General features: G+C 41.6%; 1 protein-coding gene across 1 annotated transcript in view; it reads right to left on the reverse strand.

The window, feature by feature from the left end:
- GALNT2 (polypeptide N-acetylgalactosaminyltransferase 2) overlaps positions 1-27,814 on the reverse strand; it is an 810,495-nt gene that overhangs the window by 156,197 nt on the left and 626,484 nt on the right. The window contains exon 12 of the mRNA XM_086927129.1: positions 27,704-27,796. Within this exon, the coding sequence (XP_086783255.1) occupies positions 27,704-27,796 (93 nt within the window). The remainder of the gene's footprint in view (positions 1-27,703; positions 27,797-27,814) is intronic.

Here is a 27,814-nt window from a genome sequence, read left to right on the forward strand (position 1 = left end):
CTTATCAACAGTGTGACAAGAGTTGCATAATAAAAATAGCGGATTTTATATAGTACATCTAGGGGATGAGAATATGGTTTCTTCTATGCCATAAACCATGCCTCCATTTAGCAATTATATGAATTCGAAATGTTTGTGTTCGTTGCTAATGAATGGACTACTGACATCTACATGCATCCTACAGATTCTACGAGTTAAGACATTGAGTTAACCATCATTACGAAACTGAAGAACAAACGTTACTTGGATATTTTTAATGTATGAGCGGTGATGTTTTAGGGTAGCCCACATTGAAATGTATTGTGTATTCATCCCCAGTTGAGCACACATACAAATTATAGAGTTTACTGCCCTTTTTAGGTCGAGCCTAAAGCAGCAGATGCGCTGCATGCTGCTCAACTTTTAGTAAGGGGGTTTTCAAAGTACTACCCTCCTGGCCTCAAGCTTGCATGCACGCTCACGTGCACGCGCACAGCCTCCACCTGCCTTTCTTATCTCTCTCCCTGTATCTGGGTCTCACCTTTTGCCCTGGCAGAGAGTGGTTTCTCAAGACGTTTTCTAATATATGCACGAGAAGGTCGTCTGACATAACTGTTAACTTCTTTATTCCTAAAAGATGAAACCTTATTTTTCTCAATTTTTAAACCGGTTACCAACTGCGGCATCCGTGTGAGTTAATGCCAAGCTTGTCTTTAAAAACGTGCTTTGCATCAGTTGTTCTTAATAGCGGCCCCTGAGGGCGCACGCTTTGTTTCTACTTTGTGGCCAGGTCTGCTGTGGCCCGGGGACAGCTCTCACAACCTGCCTTTCTTATCTGTCTTTCTGTATCCGGGTCTCACCTCTTGCCCTGGCAGAGTGGTTTCTCAAGACTTTTTTTAAATATGCACGAGAAGGTCGTCTGGCATAACTGTTAACTATTTTATTCCTAAAAGATTAAACCTTATTTTTCACAATTTTTAAACCGGTTACCAACTGCAGCATCTGTGTGAGTTAATGCCAAGCAGGTCTTTAAAAGTGTGCTTTGCATCAGTTGTTCTTAATTGCGGCCCCTGATGGCGCACGCTTTGTTTCTACTCTGTGGCCAGGCCTGCTGTGGCCCGGGGGCAGCTCTCGCGCTTCTAGTTTATGACTGAACTTGCATTACGACTTATATTCAGTTAAATCCGCAAAATCAATGTACCAGTGACGGAGGTGCCGGGGAGAGGATTCATTGCCGTACACTGTTAGTGGTCGTTAGTCTGCTGACAGAAACCTCATTGAAAATGACGTTGCTACGATGGCTCTATGGATTTGTAATGTCTGTTGTAGACACATCATTTAGTTTCAGGGTTAAAGGAGTATTGCGCACTGCGATGACTGATGGTTAATTTTTGGATGTCTTTTTGTTTCCGCAATTTTTTATTTTAGTGAATGAGATGTTGTGGTAATATTAACATTTTAATAGACGCCATGCTGCCCGACCTCCCTGGTACTCAGTCATTTTATTTTGCTCTCACACAGGCTCGTTGGTCGTACATGCAGGTGAAGTATCTCTTCTTCTCGTGGCTGGCTGTATTTATCAGCAGTTGGATTATATATGTTCAGTACTCAACCTACACCGAGCTCTGCCGAGGGCATGATTGTAAGAAACTTATCTTAAGTATTCATTTATTTAAAAATCTGCGTCATTTCCCATTTCCAAGTTTAACTTCTTAGGTGTTTGTCGTAGTACTTTAGACAAATATACCGTGCGTTATTGTAATTTATCAATACTTTTCTCCATGAGTGTCACGTCCGTCTGAGGACGTCATGAGCCCTTATTTTTTTTTTTTTAAATCGCTCACCATGGAGGAACAGGGCTGATGTTGCAGGCGTCAGATCACTAACACTTTACATTTAAAGCAGCTGCTGTGTCCGTCTGCAGTACCTACTTCTAGCAGTGACTTTATTGCACTCAGTGGTTTGTCCTAAGACAACATGGTACAAAGTGTGTATGCTGCAGCTGAGTGTCTAATTTGTCACATTTATTGTACACATGCATGCAAGAGACATGGCATACACTGACTGTTGATGAGACCCAGTTTAAAAATGATGCATGCAAAAACAGCACATTATAGCTTTTTTTCTTCGACCTTCACAACATTGCAATTATTTGAGAAGGTTGCTTCTTTTTCATTCTCTGATTCTATCTTTCCATACCGCTCCATCCCTTCCCCCGGGCCACTCTTGTCACATGCTCTTTACTGTGTTGTTGTGGAATGCTGTGTTGAGTTCTATGTACCATAGAACAGGGGGTTGGGGGAAGGGTGGGGGTGGGGGTGTTCTCTTTGCCAGTTTCTGATCTCCTCTCTCGGTCAGGTGGTGTCCCAGGGGCTAACTCTTGTTCTTGTAAATACACTTTGTTCCCTCAATTCTGGGTTTCCTACGTTGACAACAACCGAGACACTAGGAGTAACCAATCTGTGCACAGAATGTCATGTTACCCACTTGCTTATTGTTTATCATGTTCAGCAGCAGGACTGACCTACCCTCTGATTTCTGGTGTGGAAGACATTGGTGGTTATGTTGCAAGGGCTTTACATAGACATAGGTTTGTGTTCCTGCTCTAGGCAGGAAGCAAAGTTCTACACCAATAGAACTAGGCAGGACTGAGAAAAGTCTAAGTTGAGGATATTCTATGCCAGTGCTGGAAGCTACTGCTTTATGAACTCTATTTCTGAGCATTGCAGTAAAGTCTGCTAGCAACTGGTATACAAAGCATTGCTTAAATTTGATATCACAAACTGGGGAGGAAGGTGATCCGGCTCGATGTAAGGGTGCACAACTAATGACACCAAGTACCCACTGGTGTCAAAATGTAACAAGTTCTCTAAAATCTCAGAAGTACCGCATTGAAATAGCGGAGTAATTAAACAGTTATTATGACAACATATCACACTTAATTAGTCCAGTCTATTTACAGAACATCCATTTAGTATATCAAAAATATTTGTGTGCCACACTGTTAAAAAAGATATTCTTCACATACATTATCAATCTATGCATTCAGATTTCAGACCTTTCAGATAATTTTCAGACTAGAATTCGATAGTCATGTATTCCATAATTGAGGAGTCGACATATGTTTCGCAGGTCAAACCCTGCTTTATCTATGCTCTATTTGAAAATCTTTTATTTTATGAATTATGGTTCTCAATATCTGAATAGTATCAAGTAAGGCATCCACTTAAGTTCCAGTTAATTAATTCCCACAGATTAGTCACATTAATACCATGAGGAGAATCAGTAATGCCCATATTAAGGCAACAAACACTAGTGCAGCACTCGAGCACAGGCCATTGTGACAATTATGTGACATGTTGACATCATTTTATCGTAATTCATCAGATTTGTCAATGTGGTGCTTCTGACATTTCAGAGAATCTGTTTAATTTCATTTAAACTTAAATCAAGCATGTTTCACCCATGCAGAAGATGGAACTACCAAACTGAAAGTCACCCAAGTTTAAGTTTCCACTGATGAAACGGGAGGATGCATTTAATACTTGTTGGTGACAGATGCTGTGGAGATGAAACCACACAGAAACATAACATTATTAATACATTTTTGAAGATCTGAAGGGCAAAAATATTCAGGCTTTAATCAGTTTTTAGAGCTGCTCCGGATGAAAATGATGGGTTGGGGTAGATGAGTTTGTGGGTGCTTTGAAAAAGTCAGGCCTCCACTAGTAATTTTAAACGTTTAGGCAAGGAGGGTTCACAGGATGAAATGATGGTACATTTTACAAGTATGTCCATCTGTAATGAATTGTGGAAAAAGGGAGATCCTTTTTTGGATGATGTTATTAGTAAAAGTGAAAATATCCACCGAGTGGGGTCACATTGGTTTTCAGTGACTAGACGAGAGGAGAGTTGGAAGTTTGTGCTGTGAACCAGGAAAAAGCAGAAGATGTGACGAGTGAAACAAGCATTGACATAGCCAATAGGTCTCGTCTTTGGGACCTTATAAGTATTTAGTTATGCAGCATAATATCCTTGGTGCAACAACATCAACTGTTGCATGGCTAAACACTTATACGGTCCCAAAGGCGAGACCTATTGGCTATGCCAATGCTTGTTCTCATTATGTTATGGGACCTCCCTAACCCAATGGAACAGCACCATTCATAAGCCACATACTATAGTATCTTCCACTGGATTACGTCTGCAGCAAAATGGAAGATGACAGCTCATTCTTAGGGTTTGGGGAAAATACGTTTTCAATCGAGAGGGAAGCGAATCTAAGAGCAAATCTGTGAAAGACTTGGATCCACTTCATCCTACTAGGGATTAAAATAATAAAAAGTGGGAGGCGGACAATGAACTGCAGATGAAATATGTGAACTCCAGCAGTTTGTGGCTTGTGGTGTTCTATCTGAACCACATTCAGTTGATAAGGGAAAAGCATATGAACGGCAAACTGCACAAAATACACCCATTTCTCGTTTTTATACACCCATTAGGGGTATTGAAAAAAGGGAAAATTTAACACGTTTTGCAAGCTTTCCACCCAACCTAACTGCTGGTATCAAGTGAGGACCCGCCTTACAATTGTCTAAGAGAAGAAATTATCCAGGTAGAAACAAATCTTCCCCCGTTAAAAACAACTTCACTTACAGCAATTTTGAACAGGCTACAGAAAAATAGGTAAAATAACAGTTTTTTTTTTAACATATGTTTGCCTTTTATTTTTTTCAAAAGTGCACTTGAATGGCCATAAGAATACATTTCAAGCTAGCGCTAACCTCTGCAACAGAGGGGCGTCTCCCATGTGTACTCGAGGAAAACGTTTACAATTTGAGTTCTTCTGAAATCATTTGAAATAACTTTATTAAACTTGATGTTTGTTTTTATATTTTTGATTTTATCATCCGATCCTTCTTGATAATGGTTGTTATTCCTTCATAACAATGGATTGCAAGTATCAAGCGTTCATTTGTGCCCAATGCATTTCGGGCGGATTGCCCTTCTTCAGGGAATGTACAACTGAAATGTAGAGGAAATTCAGGTTTTCTAATTCTAGACTAAGTTCCCATTCAACAGGGACGCAATAATACACAATTTCTATCACAGAGAGAAATTCATTGGATCAGCTTTATGGACACTATTAACCCCAAGGGGTTAAATGAACGGTTTGACTTTCATTGCTTTCTTTGAACTGCATTTATCTATCAATAACAATGACATACCAGTGGTAGGGAGAGTATCACGAAGGAATTTCTTTTTTATCACGCTCGCTGTTTGTACAATGGTTGTAAATAGGAGTCTAGGTTAATTTTTTACAGTTTTTTCATGTGGACTTAATACACCATAGAGGGTTTAGGCAACTGTGCTGCACATATGTGTGTTTAATAATATGATCAAGATGAAATCTTAGAACAAACAATTTCCTCAATATATGTTTTCAACAACAGTTGTACTTGGATATTACGTTAGAATCTCACGCTTGAATGAAACATCATGTTGATTTTGTTTTTCTTTTTTTAAAACAGCAATTGTCTAGAATTTGGGGTTTTTTACTTTTGAAAGTAATTCACAGTTGCACTGTGCGCTTTGATTGTGCTAACAAACTACGATTCTGTTGTTTACTCTCATTATCCGAGTAGTCTTCGACACGTTTACATTTGTTAATCATGTTAGAATTTCACACTCGAATGTTACACCATGATAAGATCGCATAAAAAAATAAAAAAATTCCAGAGTTTGCTGGCGTTTACTCTTGAAATGATATCCACTGTTGCACTATGTGTTTTGATTTCACTAATAGACTACAAGTCTGTTGTTCACCTCTATTATCCAAGTAGTTTTGGACATGTCCACACTTCGGTATCAAACGCGTACTAATATCACTTGTTGAACCAGTCACTCACGTTTATGCTCCGAAAGAACGACCACACATGCCCAACATCATTTTAACACGGGTAAGTTCAGGGATTATCATCTTTCTTTACCTATCGATAATGTTTTTCTTTATTTTCACAGCTTTTGACTACACGCAATTAATTCACTGTATACATGTGTTTTCTATTCAGTATCACAGCGTTCTACTATGGAAAACTGATCGAAGTTCTCCATGTAAGTTTTACACACGCTACCCGCTCACTGCGTTATTGCAACCATTTTTCTTGTTTCACCAGTGTTATCCTCTTTTTTTTTAGAAAAGCTTTCTTTCAAAAGTATCAAGGGGAGATTTCACTCACTACCGGTATACCTATTCACGTACCGCATCACAGCTTACACTTCACTGGTTTATTCGGTCACAGATCTGGATGACGCGGTTTCCTTTGCACAAACCCTCTTCGATTACCGCATTAGTTATTGATCTTACCTAGCACCAAAATGATCCCCGGTCAACGGGGTCCTGTCCTGAGCATCGCCCTAACAATCTTTATCCTCAGTTTCACTTTTAACATCACTGGCCTCCATCATACCTTCACCATATTGGGATTACGATGTATGTTTAAAATACTACACACCCACCTCAATTGGGTAATGCAATCACAAGCATGTTTTACCTTGTTTCAGCCCCTTGTGGATGATTCTGGCCCATTGGCCACCCTTGCATTGAACCTGAGTTTGTACTACATTTCAGTTTTACAGCCCCTGAAGAAGGGCTATCCGCCCGAAATGCATTGGGCACAAATGAACGCTTGTTACTTGCAATACATTGTTATGAAGGAATAACAACCATTAACAAGAAAGAACGGATGATAAAATCAAAAATATAAAAACGAATGTCAAGTTTAATAAAGTTATTTCAAATGATTTAAGAAGAACTCAAATTGTACCTTTTTTCCTCGAGTGCACATGGGAGATGCGCCTCTGTCCCAGGTCACCGCTAACTTGAATTGAACATTATCCTCATTCTCAGGAGGATTCACCCTATTGCACCACATGCTTTTTTCAACAACGTGGACACCACTACAAAATAGGAGTGCACCCATCTGTCGAAAGTCCTCAGAATACATTAACATTTTTCAAAACAGCTCAACTAGTAAAAATTCCCCTATCACAAGACCCTGGTGAGATCTACAAAGCCAAGAAATTGGGGAAATTAGTAAAGAAGTATTGATTTGCTTTTAGTTGCTCAGGTGAATGGAATGGTACGCAGGCACTAGCTTGAGGCAGATACTGATAATCGCTGTAATTTGATGTATGCTGGTGAAAATCCTATTGTGTTCCAAAAATAAAATTAAAGGGTGCAGCTAATTTTGGAATAGATTACATGTTTATATGGCTGAACCAGGATGGTTGTAGCCAGGATTAATGCTTGTATTTTTTTTAACCCCAAATGGATGTTTCAGCTTCAACTTTCTGCATGGCACATGTGACTGAGACATAGTCAGTGAACACTCCATTCTCCAATAAGGTTTTTTGACGTTTAGAGTGACGCATGTCCATTCTGTGAGACGGAAAGGATCAGTGAACAGGATGACAAATGCAACCAGTGCTACTTGCATAATTTAGTTAGTGATGTTTGAAGTTTTTTTTAACCTTAAGAAAGGTCTAGAGTATAATTTGCAACTACGTGCAATTTGTGACGCTTTCACTTTGGCGAATCAGTGTGAAAATCTGGACTTGTGTGACAAATCATGTAGCATTCATTTTGTTTGGAGCTAAAATAAATCTGTGGTCTAGCATGCAGTGGAAACATGGCGGCCGCCTTAGAGTAGACCGTCGGGGGCCGCTGTCCCAGAAGAATGGTGCACTTAAGGTTTTTTATCCAGCCCCCCTGAAACTTAACCCAAAGCCCATTCTGGTGGAAATTAGTTAAAATTGTCTCTGCCCGACGTGAGGCGTTGCGGGGCACATATACACCTACCTGCTCCCCAAGTCTGGTGTTTCTTGTGGAGGGATGCCGCCCCCTTGGTCAGGCAAGGGAGAAGAGTTCTTACGTAGTTCACCATTGGAGTCGCAGCGGGCAGAGATAGCACGCAATACGAATTTCTGCAGGACCTGGAGAAATCCTGAGGCTTTTCAGGGGCTAGCCAGCCTAGCGGGGTTAGCACAGCCGTCTACAGGATGTGGCAGGCCTTAGTTTGACTTTGTACAGGTCGAGTGGAGACTCGTTTTAGAAGTTCGAATCTCGAGCAACAGGTATGTGTCCCAGCCTTTTTCCTAGACGTCAGAGGATCTGTGCCTGTAGCTAAAGTTGATGCCTGTAAATGGAGGATTCTCGGAGTGCAAAATAGGAATACATACACTTCAATGAGCTGGGCCCTGCTGCTAAGGGGGCCAGTGCGAGGCTCGGAGGAGCCCAATATCAGAGGCGGACCTCCGGTAGCAAGGAAGGGGTAGCACCACGCAGTGGGAGCTTGGGAAAAGGATGGACAAATTGCATTACTTTGGGGCCACAGTACAGTTAAAATTCCCTGCCGTGTTAAGAATAATATGGAGGAAAGGGATGTATAATCTAAAGAAGTTAGAGCAGGTAGATGAGCTCCTCAAAACTATGCATAGGGTAGCTTAGAGGAAACAGAGTATTGTGGAAGTGATTACAAAAGGGTGTTAGTGAGGTCTGGTTAATGGAATTTAAGTCTTTTGCATTACAGAGGTAATATTTTTGGGGCAAAAGCCCATATATACAGAGACCGATATGGCAAAGTTGGTGGGTTCCCACAGGAGAAGCACTGGATGGAGAGGGAATGGAGAAAAACAAATTTAAAGTATTTAAAAAAATCCTCATTCTAGTAGTCATGGTGACCCCATAAGACAGGTTAGTGGGGTAAGCGAAGACACCACCCTGTACCCAAAAAAGAAAATGGTAAAAGTAAACTTTTTTACTTGGAATGTCTCTGTATTGCTAGGAGGCAGAGATGGATTTGTCAGTATCTGCAGGATTGTCTGGCCCAGGTAATAATTCTGCAAGAGACTCACATTCCAGCACCTGAGTATAAAGCCCTCTTTTGTAAACAGGATTGAATACACCAAGTATTATATTCAGATCAGTGAATTAATTTAAGGGGGTGGGTGGAAGTAGTGGTAAAGCACAATGTGGGGTGATAGGGCTCTTCAGCACAGAATGACTCCTCCGGTAGGTGAATGGTTGGGAAGTTCTTGGGGTCACAGCAGCCTTTTACAAATGTAGGTTTTTATGGCCGAAACTGCAATTATGTTTCATTATTATATGAAATGTCAGCTAATCTTTTCTGACTATCTTTCCCCAATAGTGATGGGGGAGACTTTAATGTTCTGCTTAATTAGGATTTAGATAGATCTGTCAAAGGTCGAGCAACAAATAATCGTAGAGTGTGGTGGGCACTCAGGAGTATAAGGCAGGACTTCGGGCTATGTAATATTTGACGGAAATGGGCATGTACGAAGAGCTGTAATACCTTAAATAGTAAGAAGTACAAGCATGAATCCATGATTTATTTTTTTCTGATGGATGGTACCCTGGTAGATGAAGTGATGGAAGTCAGACACATAGAGTACTGCACGGCCATGCTGCTATTTCTTTAGTTTTGGAATTTCCCAACAGTCGATCGAATGAGAGATCAACTGTCTACGATAGTTATTATTAGATGAAGGAATTTTGTACGAGGTGAGGGATGAGTCTGAGGAGTTCTTCAAGCTAAACAACAGAACTACAAGAGCAGGTGTAGTCTGAGATGCTTCTAAGCCATATGAAAACAAGTTACTTACCTTTAACTTTGGTTCCCCAGTACTGGTAACTTTCATAGATTCCCATAGCTTGTATCATTCCCCGTCGTCGGTGTGGGAGTCTCGTTAAACAAAATAACATAGCAGTAGGTGCAAAAAAGAAAGAAAAAGGCCTAGGCCTCATTCCCTTTCGTAGCATATCCACCTCGTTTTGTAAAAGAGACCAAAGTAAAGTAACAACCAATCAGATTAGCCTCACCCCATAGAACCCTCCTGAGAGAACCTCAGAGCCTCAGATTTTTGTAACCATTGTGTAACAGTAACCACATCTGCTGAAGACTGAGCTTTCCCAGGGGAGGAGGGTGGGCGCATGGGAATCTATGAAAGTTTCCAATACTGGGGAATCAAAGTTACAGGTAAGTAACTTGTTTTCTTGCCCCAGTATTGGAACTTCATTGATTCCCATAGCTTGTATCAGAGTAGCTAGCAGTAAGCAATAAAGCAAATTTTGTGACAAAAATATACAAATACCTCAGTATTCATACTTGCATAAGAAAGAAAGAAATACATATAGAAACAGTAATCAGTATTATCATTAGATGCAAAATGTGCAATTACAGGGAGGAGGGATAGTAGGGAAAGCTCACCGCTCAATGGAAAAGGTTCCTCAGGATTGCCAAGCCTACAGCTGTGTCTTTCTGTGCCAAGGACTCCAGGCAGTAATGCTTTGTGAAGGTGTGCGTGCTGCTCCAAGTCGCAGCTCTGCAAATGTCTTTGGTTTGCACTACCACAAAGAGAGCCGTAGAGGAAGCCGTGGATCTTGTGGAGTGTGCTCTAATTCTGCCTTCCAGAGGCTTTCCCGCTGCAGAATGACAGTACTGAATGGCACTGTAAATCCATCTAGCAATACCCTGCTTTGACAGGGGAAGGCCCTTGCGAGGAGCACTAAATGCGATAAATAATTGGGAAGATTTACGAAATCCTTTGGTGCAATCCAGATAAAATTTCAAGCACCGCTGTATATCCAGTGAATGGAGTGACCTTTCCGCTGGCGTGGAAGGATGAGGAAAGAAAGACTTGAGAATCACCGGTTCATTGAGATGAAAGTCTGAAAATACTTTAGGTATGAACCTCGGATTAGTCCTTAGAATCACAGTATTTCTTTTGAACTGGAGAAAAGGTTCCTGTATTGTGAGAGCCTGCAATTCCCCAATGAGTCTTGCCGATGTGAGAGCAAGAAGAAGTGCCAGTTTCCACGAAAGAAATTTCATGTCTGCCCGATGTATCGGTTCAAAGGGATGCTTCATCAGCTGGGTGAGAACCAAATTCAAATGCCATGTGGGAGGCGGAGGCCTCACCGGAGGAAAGACCCGAAACAGGCCTTCGAGAAACTGCTTGACAATTCTGGACGACCAGAGAGAAGGTCCAGATGCAATACGACTGTAGAGTGAAATTGCTGCCAAGTGAACTTTTATGGATGAATGAGCCAATCCTGCCTTCTCTGTGTCTAGTGCTCATACACATATTCTTTACGACACTCTTTAGTTGTTTAATAATATTGACCAGTGGGACCAAGAGTGCCCTTTACCCTCTCTCTCAATTTGTTCTTACCAATCCCGCCTTAGCCAAGGACAGGCGATAAGGAAGAACCTGATGAGGCTGAGAAGAGAAAGGGTCAACACCCTTCTTCTGGCACCAAATGCAAAATATTTTCCATTTCAAATGGTAAGTTTTGTTAGTGGAAGGGGCTCTAGCTTGAGACAGAACCTCTCTTATCTCATCCGAGAGGTGAAGGTTTAGGAACTCTCGCTGCTCAGGAGCCATGCTGTCAGGTGTAAAGAACGAGGATCCGGATGCCAAATCTGACCTTGGGACAAGATCCGGAATCCCCCGCAAAGGAAGTGGAGGAGCCAGAGAAAGGAGGTGCAGCTCCGTGAGCCAAAACTGCCTCGCCAAGCAGGAGCTATTAGGATCATCTTACACTGTTCCGTCTTTATCTTCTTGAGTAGCCTTGGGATCACTGGAATGGGGGGAAAGGCGTACACAAATGCTCTTGACCAAGCTATCGAAAGCTATCTGTTCATCGGAGTGGCAAAGAGATCTATTGAGGGTTCGCCCAATCGATGAAAAATCTCCTCCAAGACTGTCTGGTTCAGTTCCCATTTGTGGCTGACAGACGACAGCCTGCTGAGTCTGTCCGCCTTTTTGTTTAGCACTCCTGGCAGGTGTTCTGCTTGTCGCTATATTCTGTTTAGGATCGCCCACTCCCAAATTTCCTAGGCCTCCTGAGATAATGGAGGAGATTTGGTACCCCCTTCTTTGTTTATGTAGTGCATGGCCGTGGTGTTGTCCGTGCTGACGAGAACCGCTGACCCTTGCAATTGTGGAAGAAATGCTTGCAGTGCCAGCTGGATTGCTCGGAGTTCTAGGAAATTGATGTGAAAATGACGGTGCTGGGGCAACCAATGCCTGCTGACATGTAGATCCTGAAGCACCGCACCCCAGCCCTCCAGCGAGCCATCTGTCGTTACCACTTGAGGAGCTGGATTGCTTACGAAGGATAGCCCTTGGGATAGGTTTTCTTCCTTCGTCCACCACAAGGCTGCCCATTTCATTGCCGCAGTAATCACCACCTTGTCATCGAATGAGTCGTGAACTTGCCGCCATTACTTGTCTAATTGTTCCTGAAGAGATCGCAACCGCAATCTGCAGTGAAGTATCAGAGGAAGGCATAAAGAAATGATTCCTAGCAGGGATTTGTAACGGCGTACTGAAAGACACTTTCTTTTTCTCAACAAATGAGCCATGGATTTCAGCTTTTCCTGCCTTTCGAGGGATGGAAAGGCCTTGCCGAGAGTCATGTCCAAAATAGCTCCCAGGAAATGTGCGGTCCTGGAAGGGAGGAGAGACGACTTCTCCCTGTTGAGAGTGAGACCCAGGTTCTTGAAAAGGTTCATACATGCCTTGACTGTTTCCTCCTTCGCACCCCTGGACGGGGCCTTCAGCAACCAGTCGTCCAGGTATGGGAAGACTTGAAAATGCTGTTTTCTTAGGAAAGCTGCCATCGGTGCCAGCACCTTGATAAAGATTCTCGGGGCACAGCGCAGTCCGAAGGGTAAAACCCGGAAGTGGCTCTTGTCTACTGTGACTCGAAGAAACCTCCTGTGAGCCGGGTGAATGGGTATCTGAAAATACGCATCTTCGAGATAGAGTGGCAATGAAATCTCCCAGATTGAGGAGACTTAAGATATCCTGGAGCAAAACCATCCGAAAGGATTGAGAAATGAGATAGATGTTTACCTCCCTGAGATCTAAAATGGGGCACCACTTCTCCAGAGTCTTCTTTACCAGAAAAAACCTGGAATAGAATCCTTCCCCTCGAGCTGCAAGAGACGCAGATATTTCGAAGGCATGGCAGCAGGGGGCTTGGAAGGTGGCATTTGAGTAAACTCCAATGTATGGCCCTCTTGAAAGATGTTGAGCACTCAACGGTCTGATGTTATCCGTTTCCAGTTGTGGAGGTATTGAGACACCCTGCCTCCCACAAATGTTGTTGGAGAGGTGGGTACAGCAGTCAGAGCCAGAATGTCGCTATTGTCTCTTGGAAGTATCACGTCCCTGGCGATTCTGCTTTCCTCTAGCATTGGATCTAGAGAAAGACTAGGTTTGGCCTTGTCTTTGCTGGTAAGGTTGCCGATACGATTGAGACGTTGATCCATAAGAAGAGTATCGTTGTTGTTGATATGATCCTCTGTATGAAGTAGTACTCTTCCCCCTGGCCCCCCGGAAAGAAGCCTTCCGATACTGAAGAGTACCGAGAGACCTAGTCGTCTCTGTATCCTTTTTTATATCCTGGAGGGCATCATCAATGTGCTTGCCGAACAATGCCTCACCATCAAAAGGGAGGTCCAGGATTTTGTTTTGGACCTCCGGCCTGAACCATGTCGCCCTGAGCCATCCTTGGCGACGAAGAACCGCTGCGCCAGCCAGCGAACGGAAAGCCGTAGTGGCAATATCCATGGCGCAGTCTATCACCTCTGCCGATGTTGCTTCCCCTTCCTGCAATATCTTTTTGGCTTCCACCTTGGACTCCTGGGGAAGTTGGTCGAAATATGGTGACAGATCGCACCACATTTGGCGATCATATCTGCCAAGGATCGCCAATGCATTCGCCGCTTGCACCAGAAGACTTGCCATTGAGGAAAATCTCTTCCCCACATTATCAAGGCGCCTGCCCTCTTTATCAGGGGGAGTTGTCACTGGCGCCGAAGGACTACGTGACTTCCTCTGTACCACTACTGAATCCGGTTTCGGTTGCCCAGTCAAAGATGCCAGACCATCCTCAGGCGCCTTGTACTTCTTTTCCAGGCATGGTAAAACTGGAATTACCGTAGCGGGGTTTTTCATCGCCTTTAAACCCTCCCCCCAGACATTGCTGACAATGGGTATTGACCGGATCACCTTCCTATAGGGTTCTTTAAAGTCATAGAGGAAGCACTCTGTACAGAAGGCATAGGTAGCTTGAATGTACCGGAGGCTCTCCCCATTAACTTGTGAAATCCCCCAATTTCCACAGAGGGAGAGTCCACCAGATCCGGACTAGGTGACGTTGGGTCCGGGATCACGTAATCATCCCATTCCAAGCCTTGATTAGGCCTGTTATCATCCTGATCCTCATCCGAGGAATCATCGTGAATCTCCTGGATCGCTGGAGGTATACTTGGAATAGGTGTCTGTGGCTGAGAAACCACCTGTGATGCTAATTCGGGAGAAACCACTGTTGAAGTCGTGGGTGCAGGTACAGCCTGTATTGCCGGGACAGAGGCAACTGGAGGAGGAGCCTGAGAACACCTGTCCCTGTAATCCTGTAACATGCCATAAAGATTCGCCAAGAGGGAAGAAGGAACTGACACCATCTCCTGGTTTGCGCTCGCTTGACGTCGATAAGACTGCTGCTAAGAGCATTCATGAAGATACTCGCCCTCAGAATCCGCCTCTTGGCACTTTACCAACAACTGAGAAGGACTATGTGCGTAGCTATAAGAATCCTGATCATCCCCATCAGAATCATCATCCTCCTCAAGCAACAGCACGGGAGGCAAGGGGGCAACCCTCCTTGGAGAGGTCATGTCTGGTGTTATTCTTTTAAGGAAATGGTAATTCTTTCCGTTGACATAGACGTCGTCGATGGTACCGTCGGTGATGGTGCTGCTAGAGGAAAACTCGTCGAAGTCGTCGACGGAAATCCATGGTCGTAGGGTGAATCGTTGACGACGAGATGGGCGTCGTCAACACCGTCGACACTCCTGCCGTCGTCGTCAGTCGTCATTGTAGTAGCTCTTGTCGACGACACTGTCGTCACCACTGCCGTCGAGGACACCTTTGTCGTCCTTGCTGTCCTCGTCGGTAATTTCGTCAACGTCGCTGTAACCGTCGTTGACGCTCCCGTCGACGCTGACTGCACCGTTGACGAGCCCGTTGAAGTTATAACTTTTTTCACATGAGATTTTGAGGCTTTCGTCAACGGAATCTTCTGCTGCGTCGTCGACGACGATTTGGAGCCTTTCTCAGACTTCTCAGATGACAGAGAAGAGGGCCTCTTAAATACCTTAGCAGACTCCACCTCTGCAGTAGCTGTAGATAGTCCTTCCCTCTCCTTTATATCATGGTGAGGAGATTTGCTAGGACTTCGGCTCCTCTTCTTGCCACAGGTGGAACAAGCCTTAAAGAGGGCTTTCTTCTTCTTGTCAGACATTTCTGGATGAAACACCTAACAATCTTGAAGAAAAAATGCTGGAAAAATCCTGAAATTGAAGTGAGCAGAGCTCAAAGGAGACTCCCTTAGCACAACGTGCGGTAGAAAATCTGAGGCTCGGAGGTTCTCTCAGGAGGGTTCTATGGGGTGAGGCTAATCTGATTGGTTGTTGCTTTACTTTGGTCTCTTTTACAAAAAGAGGTGGATATGCTACAAAAGGGAATGAGGCCTAGGCCTTTTTCTTTCTCTTTTGTACCTACTGCTATGTTATTTTATTTACCGAGCCTCCCATTCCGACGACGGGGAATGATACAAGCTATGGGAATCTATGAAAGTTCCAATACTGGGGCAAACAAGGGGATTCTGCGCACGTGGATTATCCATGAGGCAGTTGATTGAACCCATGCAGGATAGAAAACAAAAGCGAACACAGAAATTGATGGAAAAGCAAAAGGCTATTAAGCAGAGAATAGAAAAGAAATGCAAGGAGAAGTTGCTGACAAGTCGTCTAAGACATTTTGAATAGGGGGAGTAATGCAGCAAATTGTTGGCGTGGAAAGGTAAGACAGACAGGGAGAGGAATTAAATTGTAGAGCAGGTCACTCATGACAAGGGGAATAAGGCCCAAAATCGAGTTGATAGAAACTCAAGTTTGTAACTTATTTCAATCCTTATAAACATAGGAGACTTTAAAGGATTCCGGAAAGATAAAGTGGTTGGCAGACAAGAAACTCCCAAGTTTAGTGGATACTGATAAAGGTGGTTGGGGGGAGGAGATTACATCAAAAGAGATTATGTTACAGCTAAATGTCATTGTGGACCTGCAGCAGGATGTGAAATTCTACCTGGTTACTATGCTGTTATGGTAAGCATTTATTTAATAAGATCTTCATGAACATGAGGGCAGCATCCAAGTCATAGAATGAGGCCACTAGCTCCCTAATTCTAAAGCTGAACAAGGATTGTAGGGCAGTGCAGCCATATAGGACTATTCCCTTTTCAATAGTTATTACAAAGTTTATGCATGATCATTAGCAACCAGACTGGCTAAAGTAATCAAACAGGTAATACACATGGACCAAAAGAGCTTTATTCCAGATAGGGAACTGCCTGCCTTAACCCACCTGTTAATATCATCAATAGATTTGGCACTAGCGAAAGTGAACCCTCTTGCTGTAATTATGATCGATGCAGCCAAGGCTTTTGATAGAGTTAGCTGGAGTCCTATGGGAAGTGATGGATGTAGTTGGCATTCCTTGAATTTCCATAGAGGGAATAAAAGAGCTAAACAAAGCCATGAGGCCTTGGATTCTGGTGAATGGCAGTCTATCTTGAAAAATAACTAACTCTAGGGGACCTCAACAAGGTTATCCTTTGTCACTTCTTTTGTGTGACATGTGTATTGAGCCTCTCACACAGCCTTTTAGGGAGGACAAATGTACTGTCCCATTCTTGAGTTGTGGGTTCGTAAATAAAATAGCCCTCTACTCTGATGATATTACTTTGAATACCAGCGATCGGAATAGAATACTGCAGCAAGTGGAGCAATTAACAGAAACTTTTGAAACCCTCTTCGGTTACATAATAAACAAATCCAAGACTGGGATTATGACATGGAACATACAAGAGGGTAATCTGCAAGCACTACAGCTTCGTTCTAAGTAATTTGGGAATAAAGGTGTTCCCATGATTGGAGAAGATCCCAAAAGTCAATATGAGCAGAGTTCTTAGTGAGATTAACATGCTACTGCACAGGCGGAGGGATATAATACTTTTATTTCATTTGTTAAAATCATAAAAGGGTGGGACATACCACAATAAGATAAACATTACACAGATGTACATTATAATATAATAACAGCAGTAAAATAGTTTGAGACGGAAAAAAGAAACAAAGGCCCTCACTTGGTAAGATTAGTGCTAAAGTACAACTGTTGTAACGTGCTGCTTGAAGACACTTTTCTTTTTGGATTTGATGTAAACATTACTATGCCCTCTATTCGCATGATATGCTTACGCTAGAAAGGGAAAGTAAATGAGGGTTAAGTGCAAAAATCTTCCTTTTTTTTTTAGACGAAAAATAAACATGTTCTACCTTCTTTCAGTTTAAAAAGCTTGGAGAGAAGGGAAAAAGAGGCAAAGTGCCAAACATATTGGAAAAAAAGTTTTTGTTACTATTATCCCCAGGTAGAGAGATAAAACCAAATTCAAAAACAACCATTCACACCACACTCTCTCCAAACCAAACCTCTCTTCACACACATCACATATATCTGGTACGCTCAGCTACAGAATAACATTGTAGTTTCAATGGCCAAGTCCAACAACTGCAAATTGCAGAGTCTTAAATAAGCTATGGTCGATTCGGTGGCTACAGAGACAATGACATGAGTTTTTGAACCTTTTTTGGTGCACACACTTTGGTATCTAATTAATATAGGTACAAGCAAATTAAGAGGTCGCGAGGGAGAGTTTTCTGGTCTAATCGATAATATTCCATTATTGGTTGTAAAGGACTTGCTAGATAAGATCCAAGGGCGATTAGTATCCTTTATTTGGGCCTCAAAAGAGCCAAGATTGCTTGGAAGGAATTTGAGAAGGGCGGGTTAGCTTTCCCAGATATTTAAATGTATTGTTATGCATTACATTTTAAAAAACAGCAGATTGTTTTGGCTGTGAGTAACAACACCTGGAGGAGGAAGTTATAAAGGAGTATGGTTGGTGAATTATGATGGGAGGGCTTTCTATATGTGTTTGGGAAACCAAGTTTTTTTTTAAAGTGCGGTTTAAAGGTTTGAAGTTCTTCCCAGAAGTGTAATGTAAGCTAAGGAACCTAGTAGGCATCAACTACTATTCAGAGTTTGCTCCCATTTGGAGGTCACCAGTGACCCTCCCCCACCAACCTTTTAGATGATAAACTCAGTTTGCTGATTCTGACAGCTGGAATAAAACAGTGGGATCAGTTGAGAGACCGACCGGTCTTAGTTTCTTGGAAAGCCATAAGTGCACAGACTGGTAGTGGTTCTATCACCTAAAAACATGGTGGGACATTCTACAGTGGTCAGGGAAAACTTGTGGGAGTATGAGTAGAGAACGCAGGACCCCACCACGCATTTTAAAGAAGTTGCACTATGGTATTGAGATCTGGTGAACGCAGATGGTCTGAGTAGACTGATTGCGGAACATGCATGGGGGTGAATAATTATCAACACAGGAGCAAAGAAACGTAGGGCAAGTATCCTTGAATCTTTTTCATACAAGCATACAATCTGCCGCTCTAAAGAAAAAAGCTGGACACTGGACAAGCTGTCGCGAATAGCCTGAGAGAACGTTTCAGGGTGTTGAAGGTATGGGAAAGTCAATGCTAACGATATCCATATGTTTGTAATCTGCCCAGTGTTTCAAAACTACTGAAAGGCAGTGAGTGATGTAATATTGCACAACTTGGTGCGGAGAGTGAAGGTAAGCTTTTATTGGTTCTGTATGGCACTGACGGACAATTAAATAAGCGTACACCGGCCAACTTAAAACTGTTTTATTTAATGCTTATGGCCAGAAGACAGATCTGTATTAACCCCTTCGCTGCCGATGACGAGCTCAGCTCGTCATCAGCCACGGTGGTTGTGTGCGGATGACGAGCTGAGCTCGTCATCTAACGCGGCTTTTGGAAAAAAGCCGCACAGCGCAAAAATAACCCCTGCACGCATGTGGTTAAGTGGCTATCATGTACACCTCCCATGGCCCATGAATGGCTAACCTTGTTGGACAAAATCTGGAAGCTGGATAGAGCGAGTCGCCCAAATGAGAAAGGTAAGATGATTAAGCTAGATAGACTGGTACAGCTATGGCAAGAAATGACCTGATAGGTTGCATCCAGCAGAAGTGCAATCAGATGAAAATAGCGCAAGGTTATGGTATTTACATCTGATGGTGAATGAAGACATAGAAAAATAAATAAATAAAAAATAAATCGGTAAAATTAATGTGTTATATGGAGAAAAAAACTCTGCACAGTGAAAGAAAACAGGCATTATTGACAAGGGAAAAGATCTTTGCATATCCCCAAATTTTAAGAATATGAACTTTTCAACATGTAGCACTTCTTTGCACGTCTTGTAGAATGATCAGCAGTAAGTGGGAGAAGCTGAACAGCAGAACAGAAATAAAACATTCGTCCAAGAACATGAAAGCTGAGGTAGGCACGCTAAAAGTGAAGGGGAAACCTTAAGGCGGACCTACCAATCTACCATGTAGGTAATACGCAAACAAAAATAGAAAGATATAAGCAGTACACAAATAGTCTTCATGCAACAATTTTAAGCATAAAAAGGATGGTGTAACAATGTTAAATGGAACTGAGTAAAAAAGTATGTACTGAAGTTTAAAAACTCTCTTAAGTGATCATGAAATTGAAATCCCAGTTAACTAGAACAGTTGTGCATTCAAAACAAGTATTGGCAAAGCCAATGGGTTTCGCCTATGCGAGATCTGTTGGCTTTATCAATGTTTTTTTTTAATGTTGCACAGTGGTGCGTGCTGCTGAGCAGCAAAGCTTTAAGTAAAAACAAAAGCGATATGACACGACCAGACCGCGTTATAGTATTTTTTTCTTTTTTTACTTTAAGCTATGCACGTACAAACAAGATAAATGGTTATTTTCCACATAATATGCAGTTTATATTCCAATGGTAGGTTATAGGCGGGCTCTAAGCCCATTTTAAGATTATTTTTTTTATTACAAGGGATTTCGCAAGCACCATGTATGTGAAACCTAAAAAATACTATTTTATATTCAGAACTGTGCTGCTATAGTGGATAGGATAACAGTACGATTATACAACAATAAAAAGCTGCTAGACTTGTAAACTACTGATATCTAGGCATAGTAATAATGGGTGTCAAAATAATTAACCCTAAGCTACTATTATAAGAGGTTGTGCAGATAAAGATTACCAAAGAAATACAGTGAAAGAAAGCAAAAGCACAGAGCAGCACTATTATTTTTTCAGGATTTGTAGAACCATTAATTGTGGAAATCAACTACCTGAGAGATGATGAGAGCAGGGAAACAACAAGGTAATTTGGTTGTCGCTGTCAAAACATGCTAATGACAGTTTGACATCAAAATACTAAAATCTGTCAACAGTGGCTAAAACAAGAACTGCGGCATATAAAGTATTAACTGAGTCTATTGAGACTTTGTCTAAAAAAAATACATAAGAAAGATCTGAGATTTGTTTTGAAATTAACAGAATGTCAGAGCTGCTCAGGGCATTTCTTAGCCTGGAAGCATCCATGGTTTAGGCAAATTAAAAACTAAATGAGGTTCTTTGTCCAAGGCTAAAAAGATTCAGCATTTTTTAGGGACTCCTACTGCTAATGGCAATTTCACGCAGTTGGTACACCACGGATGATTAATTTGCAATCTTTCCTACATGATATCATATTATGCATGTTGGTATGCAAGCTTCGTGACGACCCAAGCCATTTCCCTTTAGCACCATACAAGTATTACACTCCATGGCAGCTGTAAGCAGGAAGGGATAAACAGAGGAGGGATAGAAATATAGTGGCATTGAGGAGGGGCATTCTTCTTAAAAAACAAACATTCGCCCTTTTGGACTCAAAACGTCTCTAAAATACTCAGAAGCTGAGAAGTGATTAAGACATTTTAAATTAACAAGAAAAAACGCTGTTTATAACTAAATATGCAGAATTAACATTCAAGCTTTGATGGAAAAAATGTGTTTAGAAAGCACAAAACTGTAGGTTATCCTATTTACCCATACTAGGCCTCAAATGACTACAGCAACACTGCTTGAAAAACAGGCTTCAATAGAAAATGCTGAAAACACATAAAAAATTTGATTCTTGACCTCTCTATAAACAAGGTTTTTATGATAATTAATTAATTGCTTACATAGTTTCAAGTATTTCCACAGAATTTTTCTTCTTACACAAAGACCACTGTTCACACATGACTAATTTCGGATGGTCAATGAAGAGTTCATCCATTCAAATGCTGTTTAAAAAGTGAACTTGACTGTCAAACCTAGTTCATTTTCCTCCATTAATGGCGATTCTGCAAAATGTTTTCCTTTTCATTAGTATTGATGTTTCACTTCTACAAGGAGTACTATTTAGAAACTAGATATTAGAAGTTTAAAGATATAGTGTATATGTGGGAAAGTGAGCCTGAATGAGGCAAACTGCACATGAGCTCATAGTTGTTATAATTTAGCTGCAAATGTCAAATTGCTATGTGAAGACTATTGTATTCATGTGAGATGATGAGGAGTGATCATGTTCCCAGGAAAGCATTGGTGGCTGATTGACTGGTGGGAGAAAAGAAGTTTAACAAGTTGCAACGCTTTGTGAAATGTGTAGTCTATAATAGTGCGTGTTCCTAGAGTAGGATACCACTTATTTTGTCCATGTTACCCAGACCTTGTGCCATTTACTCTGAGACTCTACTGAGTTTCTTGACCCTCTCTTTATGGGAAGTTCTTTGCTTAAATATTTTTGATTTATTTGAGCTGATTTAAATGCTGAAGATTTATGCTTTTTGCTCTCTCTCTTGGACTAGAACTCTTTATGGGTTCTGATTAACTCCATTTTCACTCGATTTTTAGAATGCAGATTCTTTCCTTTCTGGAATGCGCTTTAATGCTTCTACTTTATGAATGCTTAACCTGTCATGTGACCCAGTTAGTCCCAGTAGCAATTAGTATCATTCTTGCACATACATGAATCCTTCTTCCTAAAATGTGCCTTCTCTTGGCCACATTAATGTTTGACACAGAGCTTGCATTCATGACTGACACAGAACACGTAATAAAAATCCTATCATACTACCTTGACTTTTGGTGCAAGGCCTCTCACATGCGTAATACAAATGTATTTTATTATTACATCCATTTGGTGGCACAGCTATCTGTAGAACACAAACAAGGACTACCTGATTACAATCTCGACCTGAGACAAAGATGCTATTTTCTATATCTAGCCTTTTGGTTTCTAACATAATAAGAGGAGACACGTTTGCTGACGTCAAAGGGCCCCTACATGCTAAAGCTTTTGTCTTGCAACTGACTGACATCTCTGCGAGGGGTGTCCAGTTCATGACTAATACAGGGTCATACACTCTTACCCATCAGGTAAAGAAGATAGATGATCCAGGCGGGGGTTTTCTTGGCAAACCATATATTCCCATCCTAGACATATAAGTTAGGGTTAGCATTGTAGGGGTATGCTTGATTATTACAATCTTTTACATGTATGCATATATAACCTGTCTCAATAAAAATGGTAGAGCTCTTTGTTTATTTTCTGTGTTGACACTTTTCGTAACTTTTATCTGCTTCCGTTTTGTAATCCTTGCATTCCACATATTTTATTCAAGAATCACTCTGGTTCAATAAATATTAGAAACTCCTTTCTGTGTGTTCTTTGTATATTACTCTGAGCAAAAGAAAGCACGAGTGACTGAGCGAAAAGTTTGTCATCACGGTTCCCGAGGGAACAGAGTTGTCATGTTCAGTGGTTGCTAGAAAGGTTTGCTCCCTTTTTAGGTTAGGGGGGCTAACGGTGGCACTGCGAACCAGCCGGTCCAAGGGACACCTTATTCCACGGGGTGCATAGAATCAGTCTGGCACCATTCTACGTTTATGTCATCCGCAAACGCACAGTTCCTACTGATAGATGGAAACTACATGGCAAACCAATATTGATTTTATACTGGTCTTATACTGATTATTAGGAGTAATCTGAATTTAACTTGTGATTTGTAATTTAGAGAGTTTGATTACTAAAACCCTTAAAACGCTATCCAACTTTCTTTATTGACCAAAATTTGACTAATGAGTGTGTTGATAATTTATATGATGCATTGCTTTCTTCTTCTCTAAAACGACAGCAAAGACCCAATCAACCAGGAGGCTGAGATATAAACAGAGCGGGGATTAGCCTGTTCTATGGTAAACTGTGATGTTTTAAATATGTGAACTGATTTCTGCTCCAGCAGAAGCATGCTGCCTCTAATGTAATCCCCAAAGTCTCACAATTCTAACCCCAAGTAAATGTGATTACACAGAATACAGATCCATATTTCACCACAAAAAAACAGCTATTCATCCCCAGTGAATCCTTTTTTTTATCCAAATATGGCTGCTGTTGGACCCAGCATTCTGGCATGGCAGTAATGTGTGCATTATGCCCATCATTTAGACCAATGCTGCAAGTATGGCTCAAAAAGCCCCAAAAAGTCCGAATATTGAGCAAACTGTTGCCAGAAAATGTGTCAAAAAATATACTTGAGTTGTCCGAAAAGTAGACCTAAGATGTTGCACAACAAACAACAAATGAGGCCTACGAAGGTGGAAAGCTTAACCATAAAATGCTTTGAAATGACTACTAGAAAACTAACTGGAAAGCTTTTCTTGTGCTGCAGGATACAGCTCATTATTGGCCAAGGTGCTGAAAATGTGGAGCCAAACTCTCCAAAGCACGTGAGCCTGTTTGTAAAGAGTACTGCACATCGGAATAGGGGTCAAAACCTTAACTGTTCCTAAGATAAAAAAGGTGTTAACCCAAAGGCACTCAAAGGTTAATTTAATCATGAAACCCACAGAGTACTAGTATAATATGAACCTACATTAGTCCATTAAAGACTACACTGAGCATTAAATATGGATTGAACCTTTGTAAATGATGAAGGGGTGGCAAAAGAATACAAGAAATGGCGTGGATGGTAGCAGAAAAAAGTAAGAGGACTGGTCAGATGGGTGAATAATGAGGAGAGGGAGGAGTGCTAGGAGGGGAGAGTAGCGAGTGGGAATAAGTAGGGAAGGAACGAACCCTGGCAGAAGAGAAGTGGTAATGGCATAAACAGTGAACTGTTAGCGAACGGAGGAAAAGGCCAGGAACGAGAAAAAGACAGTTGTAAGCGTGCTTTATAACAATTACGCTAAATACTTAGTCTTAGCTACTACCACGTCAATCATTGCTAGAAGAAGACATACCACCGGCGGTACATTGGAGGTTCGGAGCTTGCTTCACAAGCCATGTGCTGTTGCACCCTTTACATGATGGTTGTTTGTAGCATTAGTTGAGGGGCAGGAGTCATGATCCATCGGCAGATCTTATACGTCAAGAGAAATAGGGACTGGAGGCCTCTCAGTTCTGGAGCTTCAAGCTATTATGTAGGTCTCCTAAATATGGAGCACTTTACAATATGCAGCAGGCAATACCAAGAACAAAGTAAAACATGCAGTTACTGGTGTTAAGTTTTTGAAGGTCTAGCCCCATGATGTTGCAGTTCTTTCTCCACCACTGTTTGTACTAAACATGGGCTTAAATAACACTACAGGGTCCTGGAAATAGATAGAAGGGCAGCAGGGGGATCTTAATACTTGAGGCAAGTATTTTACTATAATTGCCATCTGGTCTAGGGAGTCAAACATTATGAAGTGCAAACTTATCCCTTTCAAAGTCACATGTACCATAGAGGATGATGCATTATTTTATTCATGCATCAATATGTTTCCCATTAACAGAAGGGCAAAGGAAGATAGAAGGTCTTATGTCTAGTGGAAGGAGGAGGCTCATGGACGAGCAGATTGGCAGGGTGTGAAAGTATCCATTTCTCACCAAAGTAGTCCTGTTCTAGTGTCCACCATTGCAGGTCCAAAATGTATTATCAGCACACCTGGAACTCAAAATAAACAAGGGCTGGATATTCTGATTCCTAACCCTATTAGGAAAGGTTTTCTAAGACGACTAATAAATGGTACAACAATACTCCACATCAAATTAAGCATCAAGACCAAACGCTCAAAAGATGTCTGTACAAAACTAATTTCTTTTAGTCGCACAGCATGATGTGCTCACTCCAGAAGTTATAAATCAGCCTCTGCCTGAACTAAGAAAGAATACATCCAACCCGACACTCCTGAATCGTTTAACTCTACAAAAGGACAGTTCCAAAACAATAATGAGAAGCTGTCTCCCAACTCTGCCACCAGCATGGCAGATCTCGCATCAGATGCCAAATCCGGGACACCTAGAGCTCAATGTCTTTGAAGTGACTGTCAGTGAGGCTTCATATTCCTTAGGAATGCAGACTACTTGAACTAGTTAGGGAAGAACAACTCCACTCCCAGGGCTAGCCTTCAACACCGATACTACTGGACAGCAGTGAATGCCAAGTGCTTACTGAAAAACTGTTCAGTTCCACTGGCATCAAAGGTAAAGAGCTGTCATGATTCACTGCCTTTCTGCATACACAGAGTCAAATAGGATAGGGCTCCTGCTTCAACAGAATGCTCAACATTAATTGTGAAGTAACCAGGGCTCTGTCCCACTACCAATATTATTAAGTAGGTGCAGGATTCCCCCCTCGCTGACATCTTAGCCTCACAAGATAGGATATCACTAATATGCAGATGAAGGATTCCACTTTAAGGCAGAAAATAATCTCGAGAACCTTCCCAATCCTTCTTACTGGAGCTAGTGTGGCATGAGTGAAATGCATTGGCTGCATTTCGTGAAGCTAGAACAAAAAAAGAAATGAAGTTTATAATATCTTCCTAAGACGTATGGAGCTTTAATTTTTGACTCATTGAGTTAACTGATATATATATGTAAATACAATATATATATATATATATATATATATAGCTTGCAATTTAATTATAATATATAACGCTTGCAATTTTTAGAGGGATCTTAGATGGTGAACTGTTTTTCACCCCCAAGATAAACTTGACCAAATAACTGCCTTCCACCATCTTCGCCTGCTTAAACAGGTTGTGCCTCTGCCACCCTACTCTGATGATAGCACCCTAATCCTTACTGTAGTAATGTCACACATATATTATTTAAACAGCCTAAATGCTGGCCTCTCCATCACCCTTTCAAAAATTCATTGAGTGAAAAACTAGTCAGCCCACCTACTGTTTGGCCTGAAACTACTGGACCACACAAGCCCTCAAATCTCTCCACTGGCTCCCACTAAAAGAACATACTTTAACACACTCTGCCGCATAAACCAGGTTCACTATGGCCACCTTCCAAACTACCTCCCACAATTTGTTTTGTCTCTTACGAATCAAACAGAACCTCAGGATAACCGACAAACCAACCGCTCTGGTCAAAGAGCTTCATTGGTTGATCTCTCCATGTTCAGGGCTAGTTCATTTAGAATTCACTACCTCTCGGACACTGGAAATGATTACCTCAAATTCAGAAGATCTTTTAAGATTCACTTCTTCACTTTGGCATCTTCACATCAACTTCTCTCTCATGTAACTATGTCCTCCACAGTCAGACATCTAAGGCTGGGTCAGCCTCTCAATGCAGGCACCCAGGACTCTGAACGATTGCTCTGTCAAGAACTTTTGGGTCAACTTCGATGGCATGTGAGCTCCAGCTGCCAGATCACTGACCGCTTCCCCACCACCAGCTCTAGCAATCTGGACCATACTTTTTACTCTCCACTCTTGTATGTTGCTAAGGCGCCCCAAAGTTCCTATTGGGTGGCTAGTACTGCTCAACAAAAATGTAGCTAAATTAAATAAATAAATTCATAGGGTGATGTAAGTTATGACAGTCTTGTGTGGGGGGCATTGCTACATATTTTGTTAGCCAAAGATCTTGGTATCTGGACAGCATGATGGTGTTAGTTTTTCTCTAAATGATTTGCAATTCTTTCTGAGATATCCAATCATGGTAGCTACCTTTATAAATGGGATGGGCATACTGCACTTCTATTAGTAGCAGGGAAGTAAAGTGGTAGCAATTTTACCCACTTGCTAGAGCAACTTTGTTTCAATGGGCGCTATGCATATTGCCCTTAGAAAATAAGTGGTCAGCTGTTCAGTGGCAGTCTTAAGTAAAATAGCGTCTGGCAATGGCGATTCCCTAAAGATACAACACTCTTTTTGATACTGCATATTCCTTTTGGCATTTGACATTTATATTAATTTATGCCCAATCAGCGGTTAGCAGGGTATTGCATAGCAGGATGCAGTAAATGGTTTGTCAGTACATCGAAAAAATTAGGCTTTGTGCTCCTCTGAGCTGTTAGTGGTTTGTAGAATAGAAATGTGTGCTAGAGTGGCTATCATAAAACAGGGCGTCCCTGGAAACTGAAACACCAGCGGCTCCCTGCACTCGTGCAGTACTCATCATCACTAAAATAGTAACAGAAAAAAACTGATTTGTGACCAAGCATGTCAACAGCAAAGGACATTCCGAGATATCAAAGTAACAGCAATTAATTTGAATTGTGTTACAAAAAAATGAAATGGTAAAAGGTTATTAACTTACTTGCCATAAGGTACATTCCTGGCTGAAGGCACAGCAGCGTAGTAAAAGTTCTTATACTCATCCATCCAAACTTCAGCTGCGCGGCGAGTATTTCTGAAAACAGAAATATAT

This window comes from Lissotriton vulgaris, chromosome 6, assembly GCF_964263255.1.
Source record: "Lissotriton vulgaris chromosome 6, aLisVul1.2, whole genome shotgun sequence".
NCBI classification, from domain to species: domain Eukaryota; kingdom Metazoa; phylum Chordata; class Amphibia; order Caudata; family Salamandridae; genus Lissotriton; species Lissotriton vulgaris.